The sequence below is a fragment of the Scomber japonicus genome, chromosome 10 (assembly GCF_027409825.1).
Source record: "Scomber japonicus isolate fScoJap1 chromosome 10, fScoJap1.pri, whole genome shotgun sequence".
NCBI lineage: Eukaryota > Metazoa > Chordata > Actinopteri > Scombriformes > Scombridae > Scomber > Scomber japonicus.
In genome coordinates, this window is record NC_070587.1 from 6379535 (window position 1) to 6404542 (window position 25008).

A 25008-nucleotide genomic window follows, 5' to 3' on the forward strand; every position below is an offset into this window, starting at 1 on the left:
ATACTACTACTACTACAACTACTACTACTAATAATAATAGTAATAATAATAATAAAATACTATTATTATTAATAAAATACAAATTTAAAAAAAAAAGCAGTCCCCCTCTTGAAAGATCTGATATAACTTTGTAGAAGTAGGGATATGGGTCTAATTGTAGGACATAATCCTCTTTGGATCTGTCGCCTGAGGCCTAATCCGAACCAAACTGATTTGACAGCCCAGATGTGACGTCAGTCTGGGTGCAACGCAGAGGGACCTAGGATCTGTGCGTGGCAGTCAGCCTGGGTCGGACCAGCAGTTGAGGAAGGAGAAAACATCTGGATCGAGAAAAGAAATAATGTCGGTGTACGCTGCGCCCCTGTGGTGTCTCTCGTCCTGCTGCTGCTCTATACTCGGCTTTCACATCAGGGAGAAATAACTTCACAACTAGAAACGACTCGCGGTATTTTTGTGTGGGAAAGCAGCGTGGGAGTTGTCATCCAAGTTGACTTCATCATGGATCAGTCCGTCGCTATTCAGGAGTCTCTGGAAAGGGAAGAAAACTGCATAATAGTATCCTTTTTACGGACTTTAAATGCGTATTTATGGATTATTTGGCACGCTACTTCAAATTAAGGAGTGCCTGCTTCAAACTAACTTCAACTAACATGACTCAGCTGAAGGAGAGCCCCGTAGTGAGGCCTGTGTTAACTTGTACTATGCTTTATATGTCACTGAGAGTAGACAGAAAGCACAACCTTTAATCCAGGCAATGCTTCACAGCACACGTAGTCGGGTGTGACTTTTTTTGTTGTAGTTATAACTTCCATCCACAAGGTGGCAACTTTGTCTCATCAGCTGCGACTTTCTTCCATAGCTTTCTTCTTACAAGCAGTGGAGGGGAAAAAAAGATAAATCCAGGTCAAAGTTGCACCTTAATGTTAAAATACTCTGTTACAAGTAAGGCATTTAGTTACATAAGTCAATATAAGGTAGTATTGTCAGGAAAATATTCTAAAAGTATCAAAAGTATACTTATACAGCAGAATTACACCGGTCAGTGTTATGTTGTTAGTGGCTCTCAAATTGGGGTCCAGGGACCCCCAGGAGTCTTTAAAGGGGTTCCAGGGGATCACAAGCAAAGAGGGGAATCATTTATTTTCACTATAATTCCATCCATAAGTAATACAATGACAGAATGTATGTCTAATTTGGTCAGGGGTTTCATACAGTTCGCTTAATAAAACATCTGAAAGCAATAATCTTATCAGATGGGGGTCCATTGTCAACTATGTGCCAGTTTAGGGTCCTTGATGCTAAAAAAATACTGATGCCCTAATATGTAAGGAACATTTTAATGTTGCATTGAGATGGAACAAATTTCATTTAATTTACTGATACAGTAGGTAGTTCAATCTTTAAGAGTGTGTCACATTTTATAACATGATAATTAAATCTGTATGTAAAATATTAATTTGTAGCCTGACTGGTAACTGCAGCTGTCTATAAATGCAGTAGAGGAAAAAAGAAAAACAAGTACAGGTATAAAATAGCATAAGGGAAATACTCATGTAAATGTACATACACTGCAAGACTGTACTCAACTTAGTTGCAATCCACCACTTAATATAGATTGCAATAATATTCATGTAATTTTTTCCTGTTGCAGCAAAATAAAAAAGTGGTTGTAATGAGAGAAAGGTTAAAGGTGCTACTGAAGGAACACATGAATACAATATTTCCAGTATTTCCTTAACTAAACTGCAAACATGCTGTCCAATGTAATGTCTTCTTTGATAATGTTGCAGAAAGCAGACTGCTGGGATTGGTGGAGTCTGCAAAAGAACATGCGTGAGTTTGAACAGATAACATGGTTGTGTGTAATTGTATAATATACCTTTATTTATAAGGCAACAATACTACTTTGTAAGAACATGACAGGCCTTACATTATCACATAACAAACTGTCCAAGAACAGAGTTACATCATCGTGGCGCAACTCTGAAAGTTACAAAGTTACACCAAGTAGTGACGCAACACAGTAACCAAAATTATATTTAAACCTTGCAAAGGTAGTATTTACTGCAGGGCTACATTTTGTCCATTTATGATGTCTATATCATCTAAAGTATGTGTACAATTGATTGCCAACTAAATTGATTAAAATGTACTTTAAAACCATATCATTATAATGTTAGTCTTGTATTATTTTGTAGAATCTTTATTTATACCCATCGAAGGATGGCTATTACTGCTGATGATGTGTCACTGGAGGACATCATACCCATCTCCCTTGACTTTACTGTTGTGGAGGGTAAGCAGCTTTCATATATTTTCCTCTATCTCAAATAGATGAACAGTAACAAAAGACTCCTCACGATAGCTATTGTTTCTGTTGACATGATAATTACTCTGAAGTGATCTAACACATTTCTCATGCTGCCCTTTTTACAGTCTCCTCACCAGAGGAACTTGCGGTTGTGGGTGAGTTTTATGTAGATCACAAAATAATCGTGCTATGCCACACAACTGATCCACTGCATGAAACTGATGAACACAATTGTGTCGGTTTACTCTGTGTTTTTCTAGGGGCTGATACCAGAGTGCGACTAAGCTACCAGGAAGAGGGGTTAGATCTCAGACTTCCTTTTGGGTCACACTCGCGGCTCTTCCTCAGTGAGGTCAACAGGGCCTGGAGTGGTAAGTAAGGCCTTAGATTCATATATGATCTCTTTACATGACATCCAGTATTAAATGGTAAATGGGCTTCATTTATATTGCACTGGTGTAGTCATCTGATCATTCAAAGTGCTTTACACACATGCATGTTCACACATTCATACACTGATGGCAGAGGCAGCTATGTAGGGTGCCAACCTGCTCATCAGGAGGAGTGCTAATGATAACACACACACTCACACAGTGATGGCACAGCCTTTGGGAGATATTTGACATCCAATATCTTGTCCAAGGACTTTTCAAAATGTGGACTGGAGGAGCTAGGGATTGAACTGCTGATCTTCTGATTAGTGGACAACCTGCTTATTCACTTTTTAAAATTTCTTCTACTCAGGCCCAGGGTCCTCATAGCCTTTTAAAACTCCAAGAGTGTTTGTGAAAATTTTGATAAAAAATACGATATTTTGAAAATGAATGAGTCACCATGCATGCACTGACATGACAGGGGCAATGAAAAGCCTTTGCATTCAATATCTTGCTAAGTGTCAAACTATTAATTTAAACAGAAAAATAGCACAAACGCTGACACACCTCTGCAGCAAACTGATTCTTTTTATCATTGTAGCAGGCACCTTCTGTAAGTATTGTGAAAAAGCACACATTATCTGCTCTAACTATCTATGTGGAGGAAACCTGCTCAGCCAGTCAACGCTTCAATTGCCTTGAGGTGAAATGATGTGTCAGACCATAAAATATATATTTACTCTTTAAATTAGGCATTAGTTCATTGGAAACCTATATGTTTTTAAAGGAATAAAGACACACATACGCAACTTACATTGCATTTAAAATACAAACTGGTGTTGTCACTTCATTCATTAGCTATTGGGGCATGCGTGACGCACAACTGACACAAAAAGAAAGCGACACAGACAGATGTAGAGAGAAGGGGTGGAGTTTGGAAGGTGAATTCTTTGTAATTTCTATCTTTCGCAACACACTTTCGGAGAGGGGACAAGATGGAAACAATTTAAAAAGGATATGTTACTTCATCTTCGATACTTCAATACTCCTGAACTTTGTTTTTCACGCTGCATGCTGTTCATCTGAATAGAGTGAGCTACTGAACGGTTGACAGACGGTCCGCTTTCCTAGGAATGTGTCACTCTAGTCACTGGCTAACTATTTTAAACAGTGGAAACCCCACGTGAGAATGGATGAAGACTGATATGTTTTTTTGTATTACACTTTTTTTTGTGGTATTCTAAAATGAGCCACAACGTCTGTTAATCCTGTGAGGGACACCAGTGATGGAAAGTGTTAATAACCCATCACCTGTTGTTAAAAGGAAGAATGTGAAAAATGGTAAAGGTAAGCATAATGAAAGGGAGATTCCTTAATGCACTGTAGTACCTGTAACTTTTACCTGTATTTGCTGTTAAAGTGTGGAGGTGGTGTACAAGACCCATATGTAAGAACAAGAAATAGAAAGTTGTTGGCTAAAAATGCTTTTTAAAATACAGTTCTTCTATTTCTTAAACATTAGTGGGGCTGATAAGTAAGCATTTTCTTTATAACATGCAGTTTACTAGTTCACTTTTTCCTGAAAACAAATATGAAAATGGTCAGATCAGGCTATTACTTTGTTCTTTCTTCACTGTCATGTCATTTTGCAATCATCCTAAATTATTCTAATTCTCTGGCTCTCTCCTCTGTGTGCTGTTCTTCAGATGTTTGCAAGTCTCCCTCACAGGTACGCACATTTGAGTGGATCAGCAAGTACCGCAAAGCCACCAGAGGCCAGGGAGTTGCCAAACAGGCCCTTGCACCCCTCGGCACGACACTCACTAAAATCAACCAGCCCCAGAAAACAGGTTTGTCATTCCTATTTCAATTTGTTGACATTCACAGCAAACGTATCTGAGTCCAGTAAAGGATAGCACTCGCTCAGTGGGTGAGGTGGCGTGTTTTATCTTTTATCTATTTTGTGTTTGCTCTTTTTTTTTGCCAGAGTAAGCCTAACATAGATAAAGATCTACATCAAAGGGTTTCATCATAAAACTGGGTCGTTTTGCAATTTCCACTTCCTTTGAATACAATCCAGTCCAACCTGCACACGAGTTGCACTGAATTTGCTCGTAACTCAAAGAGAGGGCCATGTGTGGAAGGACACCAGTCACACAACAGGCCTCCTTTTTCATGACAGATTCTTTCATGTGTCCATACCAGACACCACACAGGGGTAATTAATGATGTTAATTATGGCTACGTTCCATTTAAGGTTCCCAGTCAGCTGTAGCAACCAGCCAGCATGCACAACAGCTGGGTAATAGAAATAGAATGCAGCTTTTATTAAAGGTAATTAATAATACCCTGTTGTTTTCCTGCTGTGACATGTTAAAATGCCAGTCAACCTTTTTTCTTTAGTATCATTTGTTAAAAGGTGATTCACAGGTGCACATAAAAATACAATAGTATGGAAAAACTACAATCATTTTAGGGAATGGTAAAACAAAACAAATTGGGCAAACATGAAGTCATTTGAGTAAGAAGGTTTTTCTTAAATGTATGTACGTCTAAAAGTGGCACAGACTCGGCTGATCTTTTGTTTTTTAACACATATCTTTATTAATTTCCGAGCTTGCTTTGTACATAATTCATTCAGGATAGTTTGTTACATCTTTCAAGTCTTCAAACAACTTCCCTCCCCCCTCCCACCCTGAACCCCAGACTCAGCTGATCTGATATAAAGTGGTTTTGCTAAAACAACAAAAGCATGATAACCGTTATCGACATTTGGCTGACAAACCTTTTATGGAGTTAAAAGATGAAATAAAACATAAATAAAAATACATAACTGAGTATAGAACCAAACCAAACCATGGAGAGCTTTAAAAGTACCTACTATTACTATGAATAAAACAATATAGGGAGTATACTACCACACAGTCCATATTAGGTTTATTAGAATGATGCTGTAAACTGTGTATGTAAGCGTACAAGTTTGTGCAATTTGTCTTACATAATTATTATGACACATCCATGCAGATTTCATACAACATTATGTTTTGCATGCTAGATAAGATCCATGCTTTTAATGACATGTTATAGCAGGCACGTCATATACAAATCATATATTATAATACAGCAAGTAGGTTTATTCATGTAAAACAAAACAAACACAAACCAATTGTGTATTCACAAAGCACACAGTCTTTATTGACTATGGGGTGACCATATTTTTAAATGCCAGAGTTATATAAACAAAAGAGCTATCATCTTAAACTATATGAGCTTAAAGAATGGGTTCACAGTTTCTCTTTAAACATAGTCAGGAGCCCAAATGGACATTGAAATAGGTTTTTTTTGCCATAATCATTTCTCCTTTTCATACTTGCCATTAGAAGATCCCTGCATAATGTGTTTATAATGTAGTCTAAATGACAGGGGCCAAAATCCACAAGCCTCCTTCTGTTCAAAAATGTATTTAAAGGTTTACCTGAAGTTAATATGAGGCCTCAGTCATCCAAATCAGTAAAATAAAGTAGATATGTTTTAACATTACATTCTTTTTAGTACCAAACACCCCTTTTCCAATGCAGCTCAACGGGGAACACTGTCTGAGGAAACTCAAAGAGGGAAAATTAGGCTTAGGTTTAAACTTGTGCACAAAATGACTGCATTGACACACTGGATTTTGACCCCTGCATCACTTACATTAAAAAGCACATTTTAAGGTGATCTTTTAATAACCAGTATTCACATGGGCACCTGACTTAAAACAGACTCCAAAAAATCCTGAACTCTGTCGTATTTTTACGCCCTCATCATGCAATACTTCATGCAATGTTACATTTTCCGGTTGCATCTTCTGCACAGTGGATTGCTGTTATAGTTGAACCTCCTGTTGTCTGCAACCACAGGGGAAGGGAAACTCCTCCTTCATTATCGTTAGCATGGGCAGGTCTGACTCTGAAGCACACTGGACATTGCACCTCTGCATATAATGCTTGGGAGCGGTGCAGAGAGATGTCTGCAGTGATGAGAGACTCTGGTATGACAAAAAATATCCCTTAACATGTTGTTTTTAAAGCGGTGGATGTGGTAGCATCACTCCGTGGCAGTCAGTCTACACTGATTAGCTCTCTGCCGAGCTAATGCTAGCGCGTAGTGGCTACTACTTGTTATCTCTTTCAAGGAAGCTAACTTTAGCCAGTTTAGCTGAGAGGCTAGAGTTTGTCAAGCGGAAATGATTATATATATATACCTTAAACATTCGCAGTATTACAGCACTAGTTTCGTCAGCTGCTGCCATAATATCAAGCTCTTGTAAGTGTTAATTCAGGTTCATTTTTTCATATAGTACAGCAGTAAATGCTAACGCCGCTCTTCGCTAAATTACTATGATATTAGTGGTCGCTGTGTGACAGATAAATGACACCTGTTGTGGTGTTTGGTGTCCCAATAACGTGTTTAGTTGCTCATGATTTTGTCATTCACTGAGTCACTTTTTGTCTTACTTACTTAGCTTTCATTTTATTTGACTTGCTAACTTAGCCTGTTAGCTTTGAATCAGTTGGCTTGTAAACTTTATCCTGACTGTCTCTCTCTCTCTCCCACCCAGTAAAGGTGTTTCACTGTCTCTTGTCTGACATGTGAGAAACAACCTGTATGTGATTTATTATCAGTATGATTGTCAATTGTTGTAGTAAGGAAAGAGGAACTGTTTTCTTGGCTTGTTTGTTTTTGTTTCATACTGTATATCTACAACTGTGTGGCTAAAATCACAAAAAGTGTGTTCCTCTGCAGTTTATTAGCTTCAATATAGTTCAGGAGATCATGGAGGGAAGTTGTGTAATGTTGAACTTTGTGCTGTAGTTTGTTAAACACCTATGAACGACTTTAGTTGTATTAATAGGGTAGAGGCTTGATAAAACAGCTTGACATTTATGCTGACTTATGATCTACCACAGATAGTGAGGCATTTGATGTCTGTGACATTGCATTTAGTCAGACCTCATGCAACTGCCTCCTCGGTGGTTAAAACTTTAGTTAAGCTCATTAAAGTTGGTTGAGAATACTAAAGCATGTGCAGGAATGTAAAATATGTCATATAATAACACAGAGGAGGGGTTAGTGCCTGATACATGCGCTACATGAAAATATGTGTCTGCTGTAATAGATAGTTGTGGTTCACTTGTTTAATATGTTAAAAAAATAGTAAAGTTAAATAGGCAGCTTTAAGGTGAAAGATGCAATGCAAAAAACAAACTGCTGCATTTCACAGCAAAAAACCTAAAGATAGTGCATAAGACTGTGTTCAGCAGCATGTAAAGAGAAGGCAGTGGTGTGTTAAATGACAGCTGGTGCATGGTGATATAATATTGTGTGTGTGTATATATGTATGTGTGCATATTAATCAAGCCGCAAGGATTTTCTAAAAACCTTTTTTTGTTGCACATTGATCTCTTATATTGACAACTAAAAGCTTGTACTCTTCTGTACATTACAGTCTTTAAACAAACTTTTTTCCTGATACAGTGTTGTTAACATTTTTGTTTGAGTTTCATGTGGGTTCACTTCAGATGATACCAGTCCTTAACACACACACTTTAAAACATACATTTTAAAAAGCATTTCACAGTTTGCTGACAGTTTTCTCAGTCAAACATAAGTGCAATCTTCTTCTTTTTCCTTTTCCTGTTTACACAAACAACACAGTTGCAGGGTTTGACTTAAAATGTCATTGCTACTTCTGTGAATTTTAAAATGGTTCTTTTACGGTGACTCTGCCTTGTCTAACCTCTTTCTTATACGAAATGTTCAAAATGAAAGAAGCAGTGCAATCATTTGTGTCACGTTGACGTCTTCTGACAGGATATGAGGATAGTGTTAGACGGGTCACAGCTTATTTCCTTTCTTCTTAGTAAAGTAGTAAAAATGTAGTGATGAGAATGTTTCCGCGAAATGGTGACAGAACAGTTATCTCCACCAACTGTGGTAATATTTACTTGATAAAAGAAGTAGCCTTTTTTTGTCATTTATAAGTTAAGTTTTAGTGCTGCTTTAGATTTTTTTTAAAAAGTCAGTTCACTTATTGGCTTTAATTTGCATTGTTTTTTTAATCCTACTTTTATCTTCATAGGTTTATTACCTCTGTGCTCTGTGACCTGTTTTTCAAAATGATTACATAATATTAGTAGAAGAACTGTTGATGTCCATGTCTATCATTGAATGTCAGTGCATCACCGATTGTAATCCTATTTTAAGAGAGATATTTGCCTCCCATTTGTCAGGCAGTTGTCATGTTAATGAAAAAGTTGTCTTGTAGAATAAATTTCATCCACTGAGTAACTAAATAATGTCTTTGGTCAGGTGCGCTCTTCTCATAGTCTGCCTAAATTTGTAGAGTTCAGTTTCCTGCACAAAGAACCTGGCTTTTCCTTTCAGAAGAGCCAGCTGTGATCTCTGCCAAGCTGCAGGAGACAGGGGCCATGCTGTCTCATACTTCACACTCGGCCATTAAATCGAGCTACTTAGGATGCAATGACTGTAACCAAGTGCAAAAGACAGTCTCAGTGGTTTAAACCCCAAACCTCTGAGCACTGACGTGGCACTTTTGTGATCGACTTGCTTGTCACTGAGCATGTTTGTTTTTATTCTTAACCATAATTTGCTTCAATTTATTCCCCATATTAATTACTTAAGGTTTGATGTATGGGTTTGCTCAGGGATGGGCTCTGTTTCATTCAAATGAGCCGATTAGGATAATATAGACTGAAAGTTGTCCCAGCAGCCTGCGGGTCACAGTGACACATGCTGTGTGAAATACTGGCAATCTGTAAACAGGATATTATTCATTTTTGATAAAAATCTTTTAGATGCTGGCAGTTCTGATGATTATCATGTAAAACTGTGATGCATTGCCTCAGTTTATCTTTATATGTGTGTTAAATCATTATAAATAAATAAACACTGTTAATCCCTCTCGTTTTCTGCTGCTTTTTCCAAACAGAGAAATCATTGGACAAGAAGGGATCTTTAGACGGGGAGAAAGGTGATAACAGTGGCAAACAGACGTCCAGAGCATCTTCCTTTACAGAAAGGTGACGCTTTTTTTTTAAAATTCACAGCTGTTAAAGCTAATACACTTTATATGAGTGTGTTTTTACATGTATACTAGTAAAAAAAGTAAACAGAAATGCTGTGTACATCCATCTCACCACAATGTGTCGTTTGTATCGTTGAGGGGTAATAAACATGTTGAATGCATTTCCATCCTCGTAAAACATTTGCAACAGTTTTTTTTTTTATTTCTTGCTAGAAGTCTTTTTCTTTCTCGGTTTTCTTCGAGCTTTGCTGCATTGTTTAGCGTGTTACTGCCACTTGGAAATCAGTAGAATAGTGTGAAATCATTGGCGGTAGTGTGTCACCTGCACATGTGTAGAACAAACTAAACGGATAAACCACAGTATATGGTGTATCGTCACTGTGTGAAACTGTGGCCTATTTGTTAGCTAGTGTCTATTAGGTGAATGTCTAGATATTAAATGTTCATCTGTAATTTTCTGTATTGTTCCCAATAATATTGTTGGTAATGTGCACCGAAGCAGCATTTCACATGACATGATTAAGCAACGTTTTAGTAAAAGAAAAAAAAAAGGTTATAAATGCAGTTTGATTTGAAAGAGAACTTATTTTAATTATAACTCTTCCAGTTGCCTGTCTATTAATTCTTTCTTCTGTTTCACTCTGCGGGTGTACTTTGTTTTTCAGTCTGTTCTGAGTGTTGTGGCAGAGTGATTGCTGTTTGGAGTTTTGTTTTTCACCCTGTATTTAGTGTTTTGTCAGAGTCGTTATCTGGGCGCTGTCCCTCATGTCTCTATGATTTGTTTTGAAATGTTTTTTTCCTCTTTCTCAGTCGATCACGGAGGGTGGGGTAGAAATTGTAAATGAAAGTTTTGACAGCAATTTAGGTGCAAATTTGGTAGGCTTATCTCCGCCCAGTTACCACAGTTACAGTCAAATCAAGTTGAAGCCACTCCACACTAAACTGATGACTCTGTGAAACTCGTGTTTTAGTCTTTTGTGATGTGAAAGCGTCAGAGAAATAAAAAGAGTGTGTGCTGGTATTAGTTCAGTTATAAAAATCCAAGCGTCCCTCCTGACGGCTGCTGTCAGCTGAAGAGTTGATCACACTGGACAGTAGATGCTGCTGGTATGTGTCTGTTTAACAGTGTTTAGCTGATTTCACTGCATTTTACAGTGAAGCACAGGTGCTCTGTGTCACACTGCTTTCCTCTACTTCATCATCTCACAACAACAACATCTCAGTCACTCCCTTACTCACGGACAACTGTGGTCACAGGGCTGATTTGTGGCTGATCCAGCCAAAAAACATTACACCATAGCATTAATAGGGGTCAGAACCTCCATGGAGATATCTTTTAATTCTTTAAAAAAAATGTATTTCAGAGATTTGTTTTTTGCCTTTATTTGATAGTACATGACATAGAGGCCAACAGGAAACAAGGAGCAAGAGAGGGGAATGACCTGCAGTAAAGGTCCCTTGCTGGAATCGAATTAGGGACGCTGCCATTATGTGGCATGTGCAGTAACCACTGCCAAGTCACTCGGTCTTTAACGTTTTAAATATAGTATAATTAGTATAAAGTATAGAAGTAGCTATTTTGAAGAGTAAAGCTTAAAATAAACAATGTGCAGTTACAAAAACACCAGTGATAATTGTTGACTCATGCATGTCAAACAAATAGCGCTGTTATCAAATCTCTATGGATTTTTTACTTCCTGAATCATCTGAGTGCTAAAAGGAGATGCACAGTAAGAGACTTCAAGGAAACAGCACATCCATTACAGTAAATAGGTCGGAGGAGAGGAATAGATATATCAGGCTTTGAATACGCACACACAACTTGTAAGTAGGTTCTACACATGAGATTTGTTGACAATAAAAAAAAATATATAGAAAATCACTAGCCAAACCCTTATATGTGACCATTTAATATGAATACATTGTACTAAAATGTTCACTCTATGTTAATGTTTCACAAAGTGGACCATGCTTACTTGATCAGAAATCTTTCAAAAAAATAATTTAATTGAAAGTTAATAGATTTGATGATATCTTAAGTTTAGTGTGTATAATACTCCACAGTTGCAGCAGATACTGTGTATGCTCATGGCAGCAGCTTGGAGATGGGTGTTTAAAGTTGTTTTGAAATGCAAATGTGGTGTTTAACCTACAGACCACTGCTGCCTACTGTAAGATGGAGTTTAGTTACAGCATATTCCTGGAAGAATACATGGTCCCGCCATATTATTTTCCCTCCTCTCCTCTCACCTTCATTCCTTAATGACGACATGGAAATAGAGCTGGTCTACATAACCGGGGTTCCTGTTGTCGCTGCAGTGATCCACTGCGCATAAAGTGCTGTTACACTAGAGCGGAGTGTGATGTGTTTCTCATGCCATAATTTTATTTCTAGCTTCTAGGAGAGGAAAGGCTTGAAAAGGCACTTAAGTCAAAGAGGATCAAAGTGGCAACTGAACTTAAGCACTGGAATAGGAGAATCTCCACAAACAGACTCTTTATGATACTCTCTGCCCCTCTGAAATCTCACCAGTATGTCAAAATGATCCCGTTTCTATCTTGGTCTGTCTCCACTCACCCCCGACACCTAACTGTTATTTTTCCTCCTCTGGTGTGCAGTCAGGGCATCTCCAGCCGTGAGGAACGGGATGACCTGGTACGTTCCTCCAGCCACACCCCGTCTAACAAAGCTCAGATATTGGCCATGCCTCAGTTCGGCCTACGAGACAACCTTATCAGGTGTGAGCTGCTGAAGAATGAAGACCTTTACACTTATAGAGAGCACTTCAGGTATGTAGCTCTTTACTGTTTGTTGAGTGTGTTTTTGATCATATATTTGGTGCATTTTCATGCTTGTGATTGTGGTATAATGACACATCGCAACACTATCACTAACTTTGTCCTATCAAATATACATTTTTTTTTACATATTTCATATATTTTTAATATCAATAGTATCAATAATGTGTTCATACTTTGGGTGGGGCTTCATACACAGTTTAATCTACAGAAGGATGATTAATGTCTCTCTGGTCATTTTGCTCAGACAGAACAGACAGCTTTATTGCATGTAATGTAGCATTTAGAACCAGGAAAACACATTACACAATTTAAACTAAATCCACAGGATTTTTTTTAAAGCCTCATATAATTTCAGTGCAAGGAGACATTACAAGAATAGTGTGTAGACATAACACCCTGTTTCTATATCCAGAATTGATATTCTTAAGCTTCAAAGTCTGCGATATGTCCAAATATTGTACACTATACATTTATGTTGAGCTGATCTCTGCTGGCCAGTTATAAATATAAAATAGTCTTTAAAACTTTGGATGGACAGTTTTGGGCAGGAACAGTGTGAGCCCTCAGTGTGTAGCTATAAGCACAGCTTGGATCCAAGAAGTGTTATGTAAAAAGAATGAGTCAACATCTGTGGGTTTGTATTTCTGTGTGCTTAGCGCTTTGCTAAATTAAGCACCACTGTCTAGAAATGCACCAACCTAGTGTGTTAACATATTGTATCTCTACTTATAGCGCTTCATCTCATTTATTATTTGCTGTACAGATTTATCATTTTGTAGTGGCACAGACATTTGTTAAGGAGGATCAGATTTGGACAGGAAGAATTCAGTGTCATGTTTCAGTTGTCAACCACATTGCCTCCTGCTGGTGGACCTGTGCCCTAATGTTTACACTCATAGAAAGATCTAGCAAAGAATGAAAAGAAATATAAATATAATGGGTGTTTTAAATGGAGCAGCAGTTGTGACATATTTTTTAATTTTATTTAACCAGGTTTTAGCCCATTGAGATCGAGAATCCTTTCACAAGGGAGACTGGGCCAGAGGCAGCAACACATCATAATATAAATGACTAAGATTAAAAAACAGCAAATGTAAAAGAACAAAGCAGCAAAAAAATATCACAACATATAAAGTGCAGATGTTACATAGTAGATCCTTCAAGACTGAACCAAAGTCATACATAATTTTACACTTAAAGACATGAAAACAAAAATATTCTACGTTATGTATAAAAGCATGCAAAAAAAGAAATCAGTGTATACAGTGAAGCCCTATAGCATTGGCAGCATGTTGGGTCAGTGGATGGCACTCTTTCCTCCGACCTAGAAAGACCTGTGTTGGGTCTAATTTCCATATTGTCTGTGTGAAATTTGTATGTTGTTTCATGGGGGGCTTTGATTTTCTCCCATACACCAGGCTTCTCAGGATCTAAGGTTAATTGAGGTCTCTAAATCGTCTGTAGATGTAAGCGTGTGTATGTTTACCTAGTTTTGGCTCAAGGGTTTTTGAGATTTTTTTTTCTGCCCCTGTGTCAGGATACAAAGGGAGGACCCATTGGTTTCAGTTCATTTCACTGTGCTGTCAAAATCAACACACAGAGACCTGAAACGTTCTCAAGATAGCTAATGCATCATAATGAAACACAGGCCTGCACTGGTTTCTGTCAGTCACTGGATTTTAGAGTTTAAACTTTAAAAGTTCAAATGGCAGAATGATTTTCATTTCATTCAGCTGCCACATAACATTTTATGCATGCTTTGTGTTCTAATGCAACAGTATTTTCACTATGCATTATACAGTATACAGTATGCAGATGGGTTTACATGTCGTTACCATTGTCAAAAACACTAGATAATACAATGGTATTCTGACATTAATTGTTTGGAGTCATTCTTTAAGAAAAATTATTTCATTCCAACTTCTCCAATATCAATATTTTCTGGCTTTTTAGTTTTATATTATAGTAAACTGAATGGTTGAGTTGTGGACTGTTGATTGGGGTAAAAGAAGACATTCGAAAATGTTTTCTTGGGCTTCGGAAAAACAGCGATTGTCATTTTTCACCATCTTCTTACATTTTATAGACCAAACAGAGCGTAGCCTGCTCTCATCTCATGTTACGGTACATCCTGAAAATGTACTGAATATCCATGTTGATTTGCAGATCAGGCAAAAAGTTTGGAAAAGCAGCAGCACAAGATTTATGTATAAGGATGGCTTCAGCATTTTTCCGGTTAGCTGAGGCTAGTGCCATTAGGTCAGAAAGTGTTCAGCATGAAGACAGTCAGCAGAAAATGAAGAGATCTGTGCTGCTCCTGTGCAGCAGATGCTTGAAGGTCAGATAAGCGAGCTGGTTTTAAATCTCAATTGGCAGAGTAGATGGGGACGTTAATGACAATTGCTTGGCGCTCTAACTGAGGTACTCAAGTTCCACTGGAGCTGCTCAGTGGTTAACAGAGTGTCACTGTTTACCAAGCAGCTCCTAGTTGTAACTGTGTAAACCAACATCAAATAAAGTTTTAGACTAAAGGAGTGCTGCAGTAAAACAAAGCATCAGATTAATACAGATTGTGGTCACCATTAAGCAGTTTTAATCTGCCTTTGATATAAACTGGAAATCATTCACCATAAGCAGGAGCAACTCATAGTAGATGTCACTTGTTCAAACACTCTGTGAATCTGTATTCCTCTCCTTTGTGCCCACTCCTCATCTCTCCCTCCTCTGTCTCAGCTTTTTCCTTGGCACCTACAATGTGAACGGACAGACACCAAAGGAAAGCCTCGGTCCTTGGTTGAGCTGCACCCTGAACCCCCCTGACATGTACTGCGTGGGGTAAGTCACATCAACCCTGCTGCAAAATAGCTTTAATCCCATTACACAGACAGACATATACTCCTCAAACCTCTGACAGATGTAAGCGGCCATTGATTCAGTTTGAAGTAGGAGAGCATGCCCACACACAGCTTTCAGCACTACGTATCCACAAATCCAGCCTACGTTTCAGTTTACGACTTTGGTGTTGAGGAGTGGACAAGTTTTTAGAAAGCCTTGAAAGTTGAGGCTCAGAGTCAACGGGAGTTAGACTCTGAAGTGATTTCTTTGTGTCCTTCCTAACAGTTTCCAGGAGCTTGACCTCAGCAAAGAGGCTTTCTTTTTCAATGACACCCCCAAGGAGCTGGAGTGGACAAAGGCTGTGTCGGAGTCCTTGCATCCAGATGCCAAGTACGCTTTAGTAAGGAAGTCTTTTTTTTCTTTTTTCTTTGCTTTAGTCTTGTTTTTCTGGGCTTGAGAATGTTATTGGCCAATATAATATATTGTCTGCTGAGGACTTGTTTTTTTAATTATATTTTCATGCTACTTTAATTAAGTATGAAACTTTCTGTGTCACAGCAAAGTGTCAAATCCTTATGCAGTTCCTATTTGTGGCCGTAGTAATTTCATCCAGCCATAAATTATGCAGTATATTGCTAACAATTGTTATGTAAGTCTGATAGTTTGATGGGCTTAGTCAGTTTTAGTTTTGGTCTCTCTCTTTTTCGTCTTCTTCTTATTCGCTTTCATCTACTTCCCTTTTCTCAGAGTGCTGACTTTAGCTTATTAACTTCTTCTTTTCGTGGCTGGGCTGTTTTTCTTCTTGTTATCTTGGGGCTTACAAGATGTCTCTATGTCACGCCGCCAGTACAATGACACGTCATTTCTTCATCCTCTGTCAGTTCTCAGACTAAAAGCACAGTTGGCTGCTCTGTAGTTGACACTGTGTTGCTTCACAATCTGAAAAATGTGTTTTTTTACTTAAATGTCTAAAATGTTTCATGTGAGGTTGACAGGGAGGTTAACTTAAGAAGCTGTATTGCTTCCTTTCATGGACAACTGCTGTGATGAAGTTTTCTGCATCCATTCGTCCTTGTGAATAAAACGCAGGACAATGACACTTAGTTTCTTCAACTTTAGGATTTATAGTAGTTGCAGTCTAAAATTGTTAAAATGCTGCAGTATAAGCACTGCGGCCAGTATCATGTGTCTACACCATCACGTCTTGGACCACACTTCAATGAAGGTGTTAAGCAAATAGCACGTGTTACTCATGTCATGTTACTCTGTGGGTTGGTGTGCGTCTTTCTCTTTTACTCTATGAACTCATGTTTTTAAATCTACTCATCTCTTGCTACAGGTGAAGTTGGTGCGTCTGGTGGGCATCATGCTGCTCTTCTATGTGAAAAAGGAGCATGCAGAGTTCATCTCTGACGTGGAGACTGAAACCGTGGGCACTGGCATCATGGGAAGGATGGTGAGCACTGATTCTTAAGGGTCTCGCTCTTTTGTGCACAGGTCCTCATGCAGGTTTACTGATAATGTGTAAAGAGCGTGTTACAAGGAAAGCGCAAGCTGCTGAGAACAGCTGGGATCAGAGCCCATGCTTCAAGCAGGCTGTAGCAGCACAGGAATATAAGGGAAAGGGTGTCACTTGTCTTTATCGTCATCCTCACAAACCAAAACCAAGCAGCTACACAATTCTTGTTTGATAAATAACATCAATCCTCTTTGTTTTGCTATTCCCTCACATTTTTCTTGCTTTGTCATAAATTTTTGAACAATATTTCAAACCGACTTTCAGGCATCAAGTGCCAAAAATGTCTGAATTGATTTTTAGATCGACTGGAGTTTTATTAACTTAGTCAACATCACTTGCATTGTTGCCATCATATTAAAACACATTTATCAAAAGGAACAAACGGAAAGTGTTGAGTTAGTATCAATGGTAGCTTGAAACATGACAAAAACAAATCCGGCTCCTGTGTTCAATGTCAGTGCCATTTAAACTAACGAAACAGCTGCAGTCCAATAACCATAAACAAGGAAATATTATGCTCAAAGGTTTTGCTGTGATGCAATTCACACATGATGGACCTCCACCCATAAATGAATGAAACAGAAGCAATGAAATACATTGGAAATGTGTAAACAAACTGAACCCAGTGTTGTGCCTCCAAGCCTTGTCTAGTTCCCCCTTTGAACCGATTCTCTTTAATGCTCATTCTCCCATGATGCATTAAGACCAGTAGCTCAAACTTTATTCTTCATGCTGTGTTGCAGTATAGTTTATTCTTGTCTTGTATGCACTTGTGCTTACTTAGCAGTCCCTTCAGTGCAGAGCAGAGCTGGCTGGTGATGATTGGGAGCCTTTCCTCCATCCTTTACTGCTCTAATGAGACACTAGTTCATGTCCTTGCAGAAGGACCCATCTGAAAAATAGTTAGCATAACATTGGATTAGTGTCAAGTGAAAGAGCATGTATAACTCCATGATTTCCAAAGCATTTTAACTTTCCCAAATCTTTTTGCAGGAGAATTTAGTGTTCAACATTATTGAGACTGAATTTGCCCCCCCGTTTCTCTCTCTCTCTCCCTCCCTCTCTTTTTCTGTTAATCATTCAATCAATTTGCAGGGCAACAAGGGAGCTGTGGCTGTCCGTTTTCGCTTCCACAATTCTGATGTCTGCTTGGTCAACTCTCACTTGGCTGCCCACATTGAAGAATATGAGAGACGTAATCAAGACTATAAAGACATTTGCAGCCGTCTCCAGTTTCGCCAGCTTGACCCCACCCAGCCACCACTCACTATCATGAAGCACGAGTATGAAACCATTTAATACATTGTAGAGTGTGTAGATTTAAAGATTTCTGATTTCGTCAAGTCCAGTGTTTAGAATTAATATTTTATATAGTCTCACTCTTTATCAAGCTGTGATGACATCTGATCCATATTATTTCCTCCACCTCCTTCACCAGTGTGGTTTTATGGATTGGGGACCTCAACTACAGGATCAGTGACCTCGACGTCGACAATGTGAAGGACCTAATCAGCAAGAAGGAATTTGAAAAGCTGCACTCTTATGATCAGGTAATCTCAATGATGTCCTCGTCTTTATGCTTTTCAAATTTCTTATTACTGTTTATGAGTGGTGAGACTTAAAGGGAAAATCCGTTTTATTTGAACCTGATGTATTTCCCATAAATGTGGCAGTTGTGACTCTTGTTTCTTTCTCTGCTTCTTCATTATTACGATTCCCGAGATACAGATGAAGAACTGCTACAGCCTGCTAGTTCCTGTGTTTACATTTGTTCAGACTCACAAACAAACTTTTGATGTGATTCATGTTTATTTGTAAAGCAGTAACAGGCTGGCAGAGGTTGCCCTGATTAACCGTCATTATACATGAGGCCTCTTTCCTCCGGAAGTTCAGTAATGGAGCTGCAGAGAGAAAGTTAGAAGGACAAATAGAGTCACAACTGCCACGTTTGTGGGGAAATACATCAGGTTCAAATAAACCGGAATTTTCCTTTAAGAGCTGCATATGGTCCTCAGCTCAAGAGGCAGATCGATGAGGAGGCAGTGTTTGTCGGCTTTGTGGAAGGAGAGATTGATTTCCAGCCCACCTACAAATATGACACCGGCTCTGACCAGTGGGATACAAGGTAATCTCAAATGAAGTCCTGTCTGCACTGACCTAAAGGCAAACATTTTTAGTCATCTTTTAACAATGCACACGTGTTCATAGTTAATGTGAGCATCATTTTAGGAAGATATGTGAAATACTCCTGTTCAGTCCAGTTGCACATTGCAGAGCTTTTCAGCCTTGTACACCAGCAGAGAAACTTGTGTTGTCATCATATTTTGCAAAACGCAAAACAATCCAACTGCTCGATGCTTCATCAGAGAAATGTGAAAGTGTGAAGACACCTCATTTTATTTCTTCTGCTGTTTGATGATTAATGGAACCACTTTTTAAGTCAAGTCAGTTTTATTTGAATAGCCCAATGCCACAAATCACAAATTTACCTCGGGGGACTTGAAAATCTATACGGCAATATGACATCCTCTGTCCATAGACCCTTGATTTGAATAAGGAAAAACACCCTAAAAATTAAAAAAGAAAAGAAAAAATGGAAGAAACTTCAGTAAGAGCAGTTTCAGATGTGCGATCTCTCTCTCACGATGTAAAGACATGCAACAGATACAGAATAGAACAATAAAGTCAAATTACAGAAATACAGCATGGAAGACAGGATAACAAAATTAAAATGGATTTATAATATAAATCTAAATTTAAAAAGATACTTGGAGAACAGTTTTATTTAAGTACTAGACATATCTGTTCAAGGAGGAAAACTGATACTGTAATGTAATGCAAAGTGGACGTCATCAGCCATTAATCAGACTCTGCTGCTTTAAACAGTTTGCCTTACAAGTTTCACCTGGTAAATGTGTAAAGGATACTTGCATTCCATCAGAGGTATTTCAATCAGAAAACTGAAACAACCTTGTAGCTTTTGAATCCAGTTTTTGTGCTCTGAAGTAATGTCATCGGTAGACATGCTACTGAATTAATGTGGCTATAAAGTGCAAGGCAGTGTTATGTGGTATTTTCTGTTCTCACTTCCTGATAAAAGAATTCAGGCTAACAACAGTATACCCTTATTAACTTATAAAATACACATGCATAATTATTTCTGTTATGTCATTGTTGTTTCTTCTGCATTCAGTGAAAAATGTCGTGTTCCTGCATGGTGTGATCGCATCCTATGGAGAGGGAAGAACATCAAGCAACAGCATTACCAGAGTCACATGGACCTGAAAACCAGTGACCACAAACCAGTCAGTTCCCTGCTCACCATTGGGGTAAATAATTCAGTCTTCTTCTAAATGTTTTCATCTTGAATTTCAAAATGAGTTTCTTTTTTGTTTGGAAAAAAAAGATGCAGTAGTCTTCCTTTTTGAAAGTGAAATTCATACATAGTTCCAAAAAATACTGCAATAAGATTAACACACTTAAATGCTTCATTATTTCTGTTCCTTTTTGTTTTGTCTGTTCCTACAGATTAAGAGAGTAAATAGTGAGGCCTATAAGAAGACTTTTGAAGAGATTGTTCGCAATATAGACAAAATGGAGAATGAGTGTATTCCATCTGTAACCTTGATGAAGCGAGAGGTAAAGTTTCCTATTACTTTCAGCCCTAATATAGTGTAATGGGAGCATTAATGGCTTTCTGATATGCCTTCTCATTGTATTTTTTATAAACTCTTCACTAATGAAGCTTTGTATTGATCTTGAGCTTTCAGCCTAATGTAGATAGTGAAAGGATACATTTCCATGACACATTGTCTTATGAATCCTTCCTTATGAATCCTTTCTTTCAGTTCCACTTTAAGGACGTGAAGTTCATGCAGCACCAGGCGGAGACGCTGAGGCTCTTCAATGACGGGCAGGTCCCATGTCAGTTTGAGTTTATCCAGAAGCCAAATGAGTCCACGTATTGCAAGCCCTGGCTCACAGCCAACCCGCCCAAAGGCTTCATCGCTCAGGGTGAATAGCACATACAATAACTGACTTAATTTTGATAAAGCATCAATGTTCTGCCTGTAGGTCGTACAAATTGTTAAGTAATTGTGAGCTATGAGGTTGAATAGCTTAGACACATACACTTGATTTTGACAGTTATTTTGGCAGTGAGGGAGCAAATCATTATGTTTAAAGGTAGGGTTGCAAAATTCCGGGAATTTTCAAACTTGGAAAGTTTCCATGGGAATTAACGGGAATAAAGCGGGAATTTACTAAACTGAAGGTATGTTCTTATTAGGGAACTTAAATATAGTTGTGTAAAATAATATTTTAGCATAATCCTGACTAAAACAACCAGATATCATGCAGTACAGTTGAATATCTATGCTATCACATGCTCACATAGCACACTGTTTACTGCAGGGCTACTGAGACCACGCCCCCTATATGCACTGTGCATTCCTCCATCACATGCACAGATGATTTCTACAATTCTGGACCACACTTTTGAGCCCAGAGCACACAACTTGAAGCCAGACTTTTGAGCCTGTGGTTTTGATGACATTATATGGTAATATATTTAGGGATATTCTTATGTGTAAGTGCTATATTAGCCTTATGGTGGAAAAATAAAACTGGTCAAAACCAAATAAACCACAATTTATACAGTAAATATCACTTTAACAGACAGGAGTGGAACTTTGATGTTACTAGATATCATTTTCACCTAAGTAAATAACAATAACAAATAGTTTTAAAAACATCTTGTATATTTTGGATCTCCACCAGGATACATTGGACACATCCCCCTCATGGATGTGTAGCTTCACAGACACATTGTTGTATTTTTTCAGAGTTGTGTGTGAAACCATTAAGAATAACATTTAGTTGTTTTTTTAATATTAAATTATAAATAATTTTATAATTTAATGTAACTTCAACAGCTCAGGGACATCAAGCGACATTGTGCACCTTTTTTCATCGTCAACTTATAATAATGTTCTGTTTTTTTAATGAAGGGGTGGACTTTTTTATCCAATTAATCAATCAAATGATGATACCTTTCCACTAAATTACCCTCAGTTGCCATAAATTCCCATTAAATTCCCATAATTCCCATGGAAAGTTTCCAATTTGGAATATTTCCAAAATTCCCCGGCTTAACTTCCCATTGAAATTTACCGGAAACTTTCCGGAAATTTACCGGAAATTTTCCACCCCTTTGCAACCCTATTTAAAGGTAGTGAGGCAAATGTGTCGTTCTTTAAATAATTGAGTGATCTCAAGTCTCAAGAGAAAGAAATATGATAGGAGTATGGATATTTTTGGATAATTTTTGTCATCACAGACTACCTCTGTGACTGCTTTTTAGTGACCTCAGCACAATATAACACTCATTCCGGCAGGAGGCATCATTTCCTGAGTGGGACAGTTTTGTCACCTTCTCTTACTTTATGTGTCCAATTTCCTTCAACATCTAGGTGGTTCTGTGGATATTGAGCTTGAGGTTTTTGTGAACCGCTCAACAGCGCCTGAACTTAACTCTGGCCAAGAGCAGATTGAAGACATCCTGGTGCTCCACCTAGAGCGTGGCAAGGATTACTTCATCTCTGTGACAGGGAACTACCTGCCCAGCTGCTACGGCACATCCATCCATTCACTGTGTCAGCTGAGGGAACCCATCCAGGACATGCCCCAAAAGACCCTCAGTGATCTGGCAAGTGTGCTTAAAGTACCTCTCCTCCAGTCCGGTTTTGTCTCATGATGATATTTTAATAACTTAGCATATGTTCAGTGAAACACATTTGAGTCCATTTTTACTTAACTGCTTATTTTGTGCTCTGTTTGTTAACAACAGATGTCTGGAAAAGAGAATGCAGCAATCACTGAAAAGCCTTTAGACATTCCTAAAGAACTGTGGATGATGGTGGATCACTTGTTTCGCAATGCAATCAAACAGGTCAGAAAATATAATGTTTAAGCCTCTGCTTTGATGCTACATTAAAAAGAACACTTAACTCCTGTTAAGTTACTGTACCATACAGCAATTGGGCAACCAAAAAAAAACCTTTAAATGTTTAGCTTCTTGAGGCTGCAAAAACACTGGATTAACTTCATAGCTGTGCATGTCAGCTAGATAGAATTGCAGAGCCTCTGCTGTGATTTGGGGAAGGGATTTTGCTTTTGGTTTTAATGGAGTCCATTGCAACTTCATAAATGCTTCAAATGCATTTTCCAACCCCAGTGAATTGTCCTCAGTGCCACTCTCCTCTGTTTGCAGGAAGACATATTTCAGCAACCTGGGCTGCGCAGTGAATTTTCAGAAATAAGGGATTGCCTTGATACGGGCATGCCAGATTCTCTACGTATCCTTCACAAGTATTCCAGTTTAAGCTTTTGTGTAAAATTGTGTTCAATAAGCAAGTTCAAAAACTCTCATATTGTAAAGTGAAAGTATTTGAACTGTGACACATTTTCTATGGTGCAAGAATCACATTGTTTAGGGTTTTGAATTCAAGTTGCATGAACAGTAAATCTTTTTTATATTTAATCGTCTCAATTTTGAACTGTGAAATATGACAGAGATAAAACTGCTGTCCAAACACCCTCAAACTGAAATTGAAAGTCAGTACTTTTCCATCATAGCTTACTTTCATTTCATCCAGTGTGTTGGATTTCAAAGGCGATGCAACAGCAAATGTCACTACTTTAATACTTCTAGACTGTCCTGTATTTCTGTCCAAATAAAGTGGATGTTTAACTTGCTGCTTTGAATGAATACTGCTACATAACATGTTTAATTGTTATGTAACAGCTGCTACAAGAATTGTCCTTGACTTTATCTTGACCTGTAGCGGGCAGTAACCACTCAGTCGCCGAGGCCTTGCTTCTCTTCCTAGACGCCCTCCCAGAACCTGTGGTCCCCTTCTCCTTTTACCAGCAGTGCCTCGAATACTGCTCCAACGCCAGTCAGTGTGAGAAGGTAAAACAGGGAGTGTGCAGTAAATGAAATAACAGCATTCATTTTTTCAACATGTTCTAAATCATAAAAGTGAATCTGATGTAATGTTGTTGTTTTTTTAAGGTTATTTCCATGCTACCTCAGTGCCATCAAAATGTGTTCAACTATTTAGCTGCCTTTCTTCGTGAGCTGTTGAAGAATTCTGCAAGCAATCGATTAGATGTGAACATCTTGGGTAAGAAAAGGAAGCAGGTTGCTGTTAAAGTCTCTTTCATTTGTGAACGTCATTATTAGCTGCTGCGTTATGCTTATGTCAGTATTTTGAGTAAGTGAAGAGAAACTTGCAAAAATAAAGCAATCTGAGAGGGCAGTCTATTTCTCTGTTCTATTTATGAATCTGTTTGCTCACATTGTTTCTTTCATTTCTTAATATAAAACCAGCTTTGTGTAAAAGCATTGTGATTTTTATTTTATTTTTATATTGAACTTCTGCTCATATTCCTGGCTTAAAACATGCAAGAATGAGGCTCTACTAATTGGAGTATAATAACATTTGGGCCAAAAGGGGGGGGGGGGGGTTGGTACTGTGTAGTAGGAATAATCTATTTTCTTTCTTCATAGCCACCATTTTTGCCTCCTTGCTCCTGAGGTCACCTAAGAAGCAGGACCTTGCAGAAAAGAGAAAGACTCAGGAGTTCTTTCAGCACTTCCTGACCCAAGGCTCCTCCTAGATGGAGGACTTGTCCCCCTACCCCCCTTGTCCTTTGTGCTGAAGCTGAACACTAAAAACTGTATAGTCCAGTATTTGAAATACATTGTTAATGATTTCTTATATTCATAGAATGCTCTTTGTATAGATATATAGTATAATTATTATAAGTGACAGTTCTTATCTGATAATAGTTTGTTTCATGTCAATGTTAATATGTCGAGTCACAGTTTATTGTGCATCATTCAGCATCTATAGAGACCTAACAATTTTTAATGTATGTATATTTTATTTAAGAAATAATTTGTACTTTATTGTTTCTGATCTCAGCATCATATTACTTTTTATACATATAAACTGTTGGCAAAAAAGCTGTGTGTCTCTGGTGATTTTTAAATCAAATTGCATTCATCTTATCA

At 38.1% G+C, this 25008-nt stretch overlaps 1 protein-coding gene across 4 annotated transcripts; it reads left to right on the forward strand.

Moving 5' to 3' along the window:
- The first annotated feature begins 254 nt into the window (after positions 1–254).
- Positions 255–24954, forward strand: inpp5b (inositol polyphosphate-5-phosphatase B). Of its 4 annotated transcripts, XM_053327943.1 has the most exons (23): positions 255–554; positions 1753–1833; positions 2199–2296; positions 2437–2466; positions 2572–2682; positions 4392–4535; positions 9677–9767; positions 12392–12562; positions 15308–15409; positions 15695–15809; positions 16749–16865; positions 18024–18211; positions 18367–18478; positions 18944–19053; positions 20122–20257; positions 20457–20567; positions 20777–20942; positions 22400–22635; positions 22777–22878; positions 23200–23284; positions 23774–23901; positions 24004–24115; positions 24502–24954. In XM_053327943.1, the coding sequence occupies exons 1-23, from the start codon at positions 499–501 to the stop codon at positions 24609–24611; spliced, it is 2712 nt and encodes a 903-aa protein (XP_053183918.1). In that variant the 5' UTR covers positions 255–498; the 3' UTR covers positions 24612–24954. The 4 variants fall into 4 exon arrangements, with proteins under 4 accessions (XP_053183918.1, XP_053183916.1, XP_053183915.1 ...); XM_053327941.1 differs by lacking the exon at positions 255–554 and having other exon boundaries at positions 1718–1833; XM_053327940.1 differs by lacking the exon at positions 255–554 and having other exon boundaries at positions 1718–1833; positions 2437–2682.
- Positions 24955–25008: the final 54 nt, after the last annotated feature.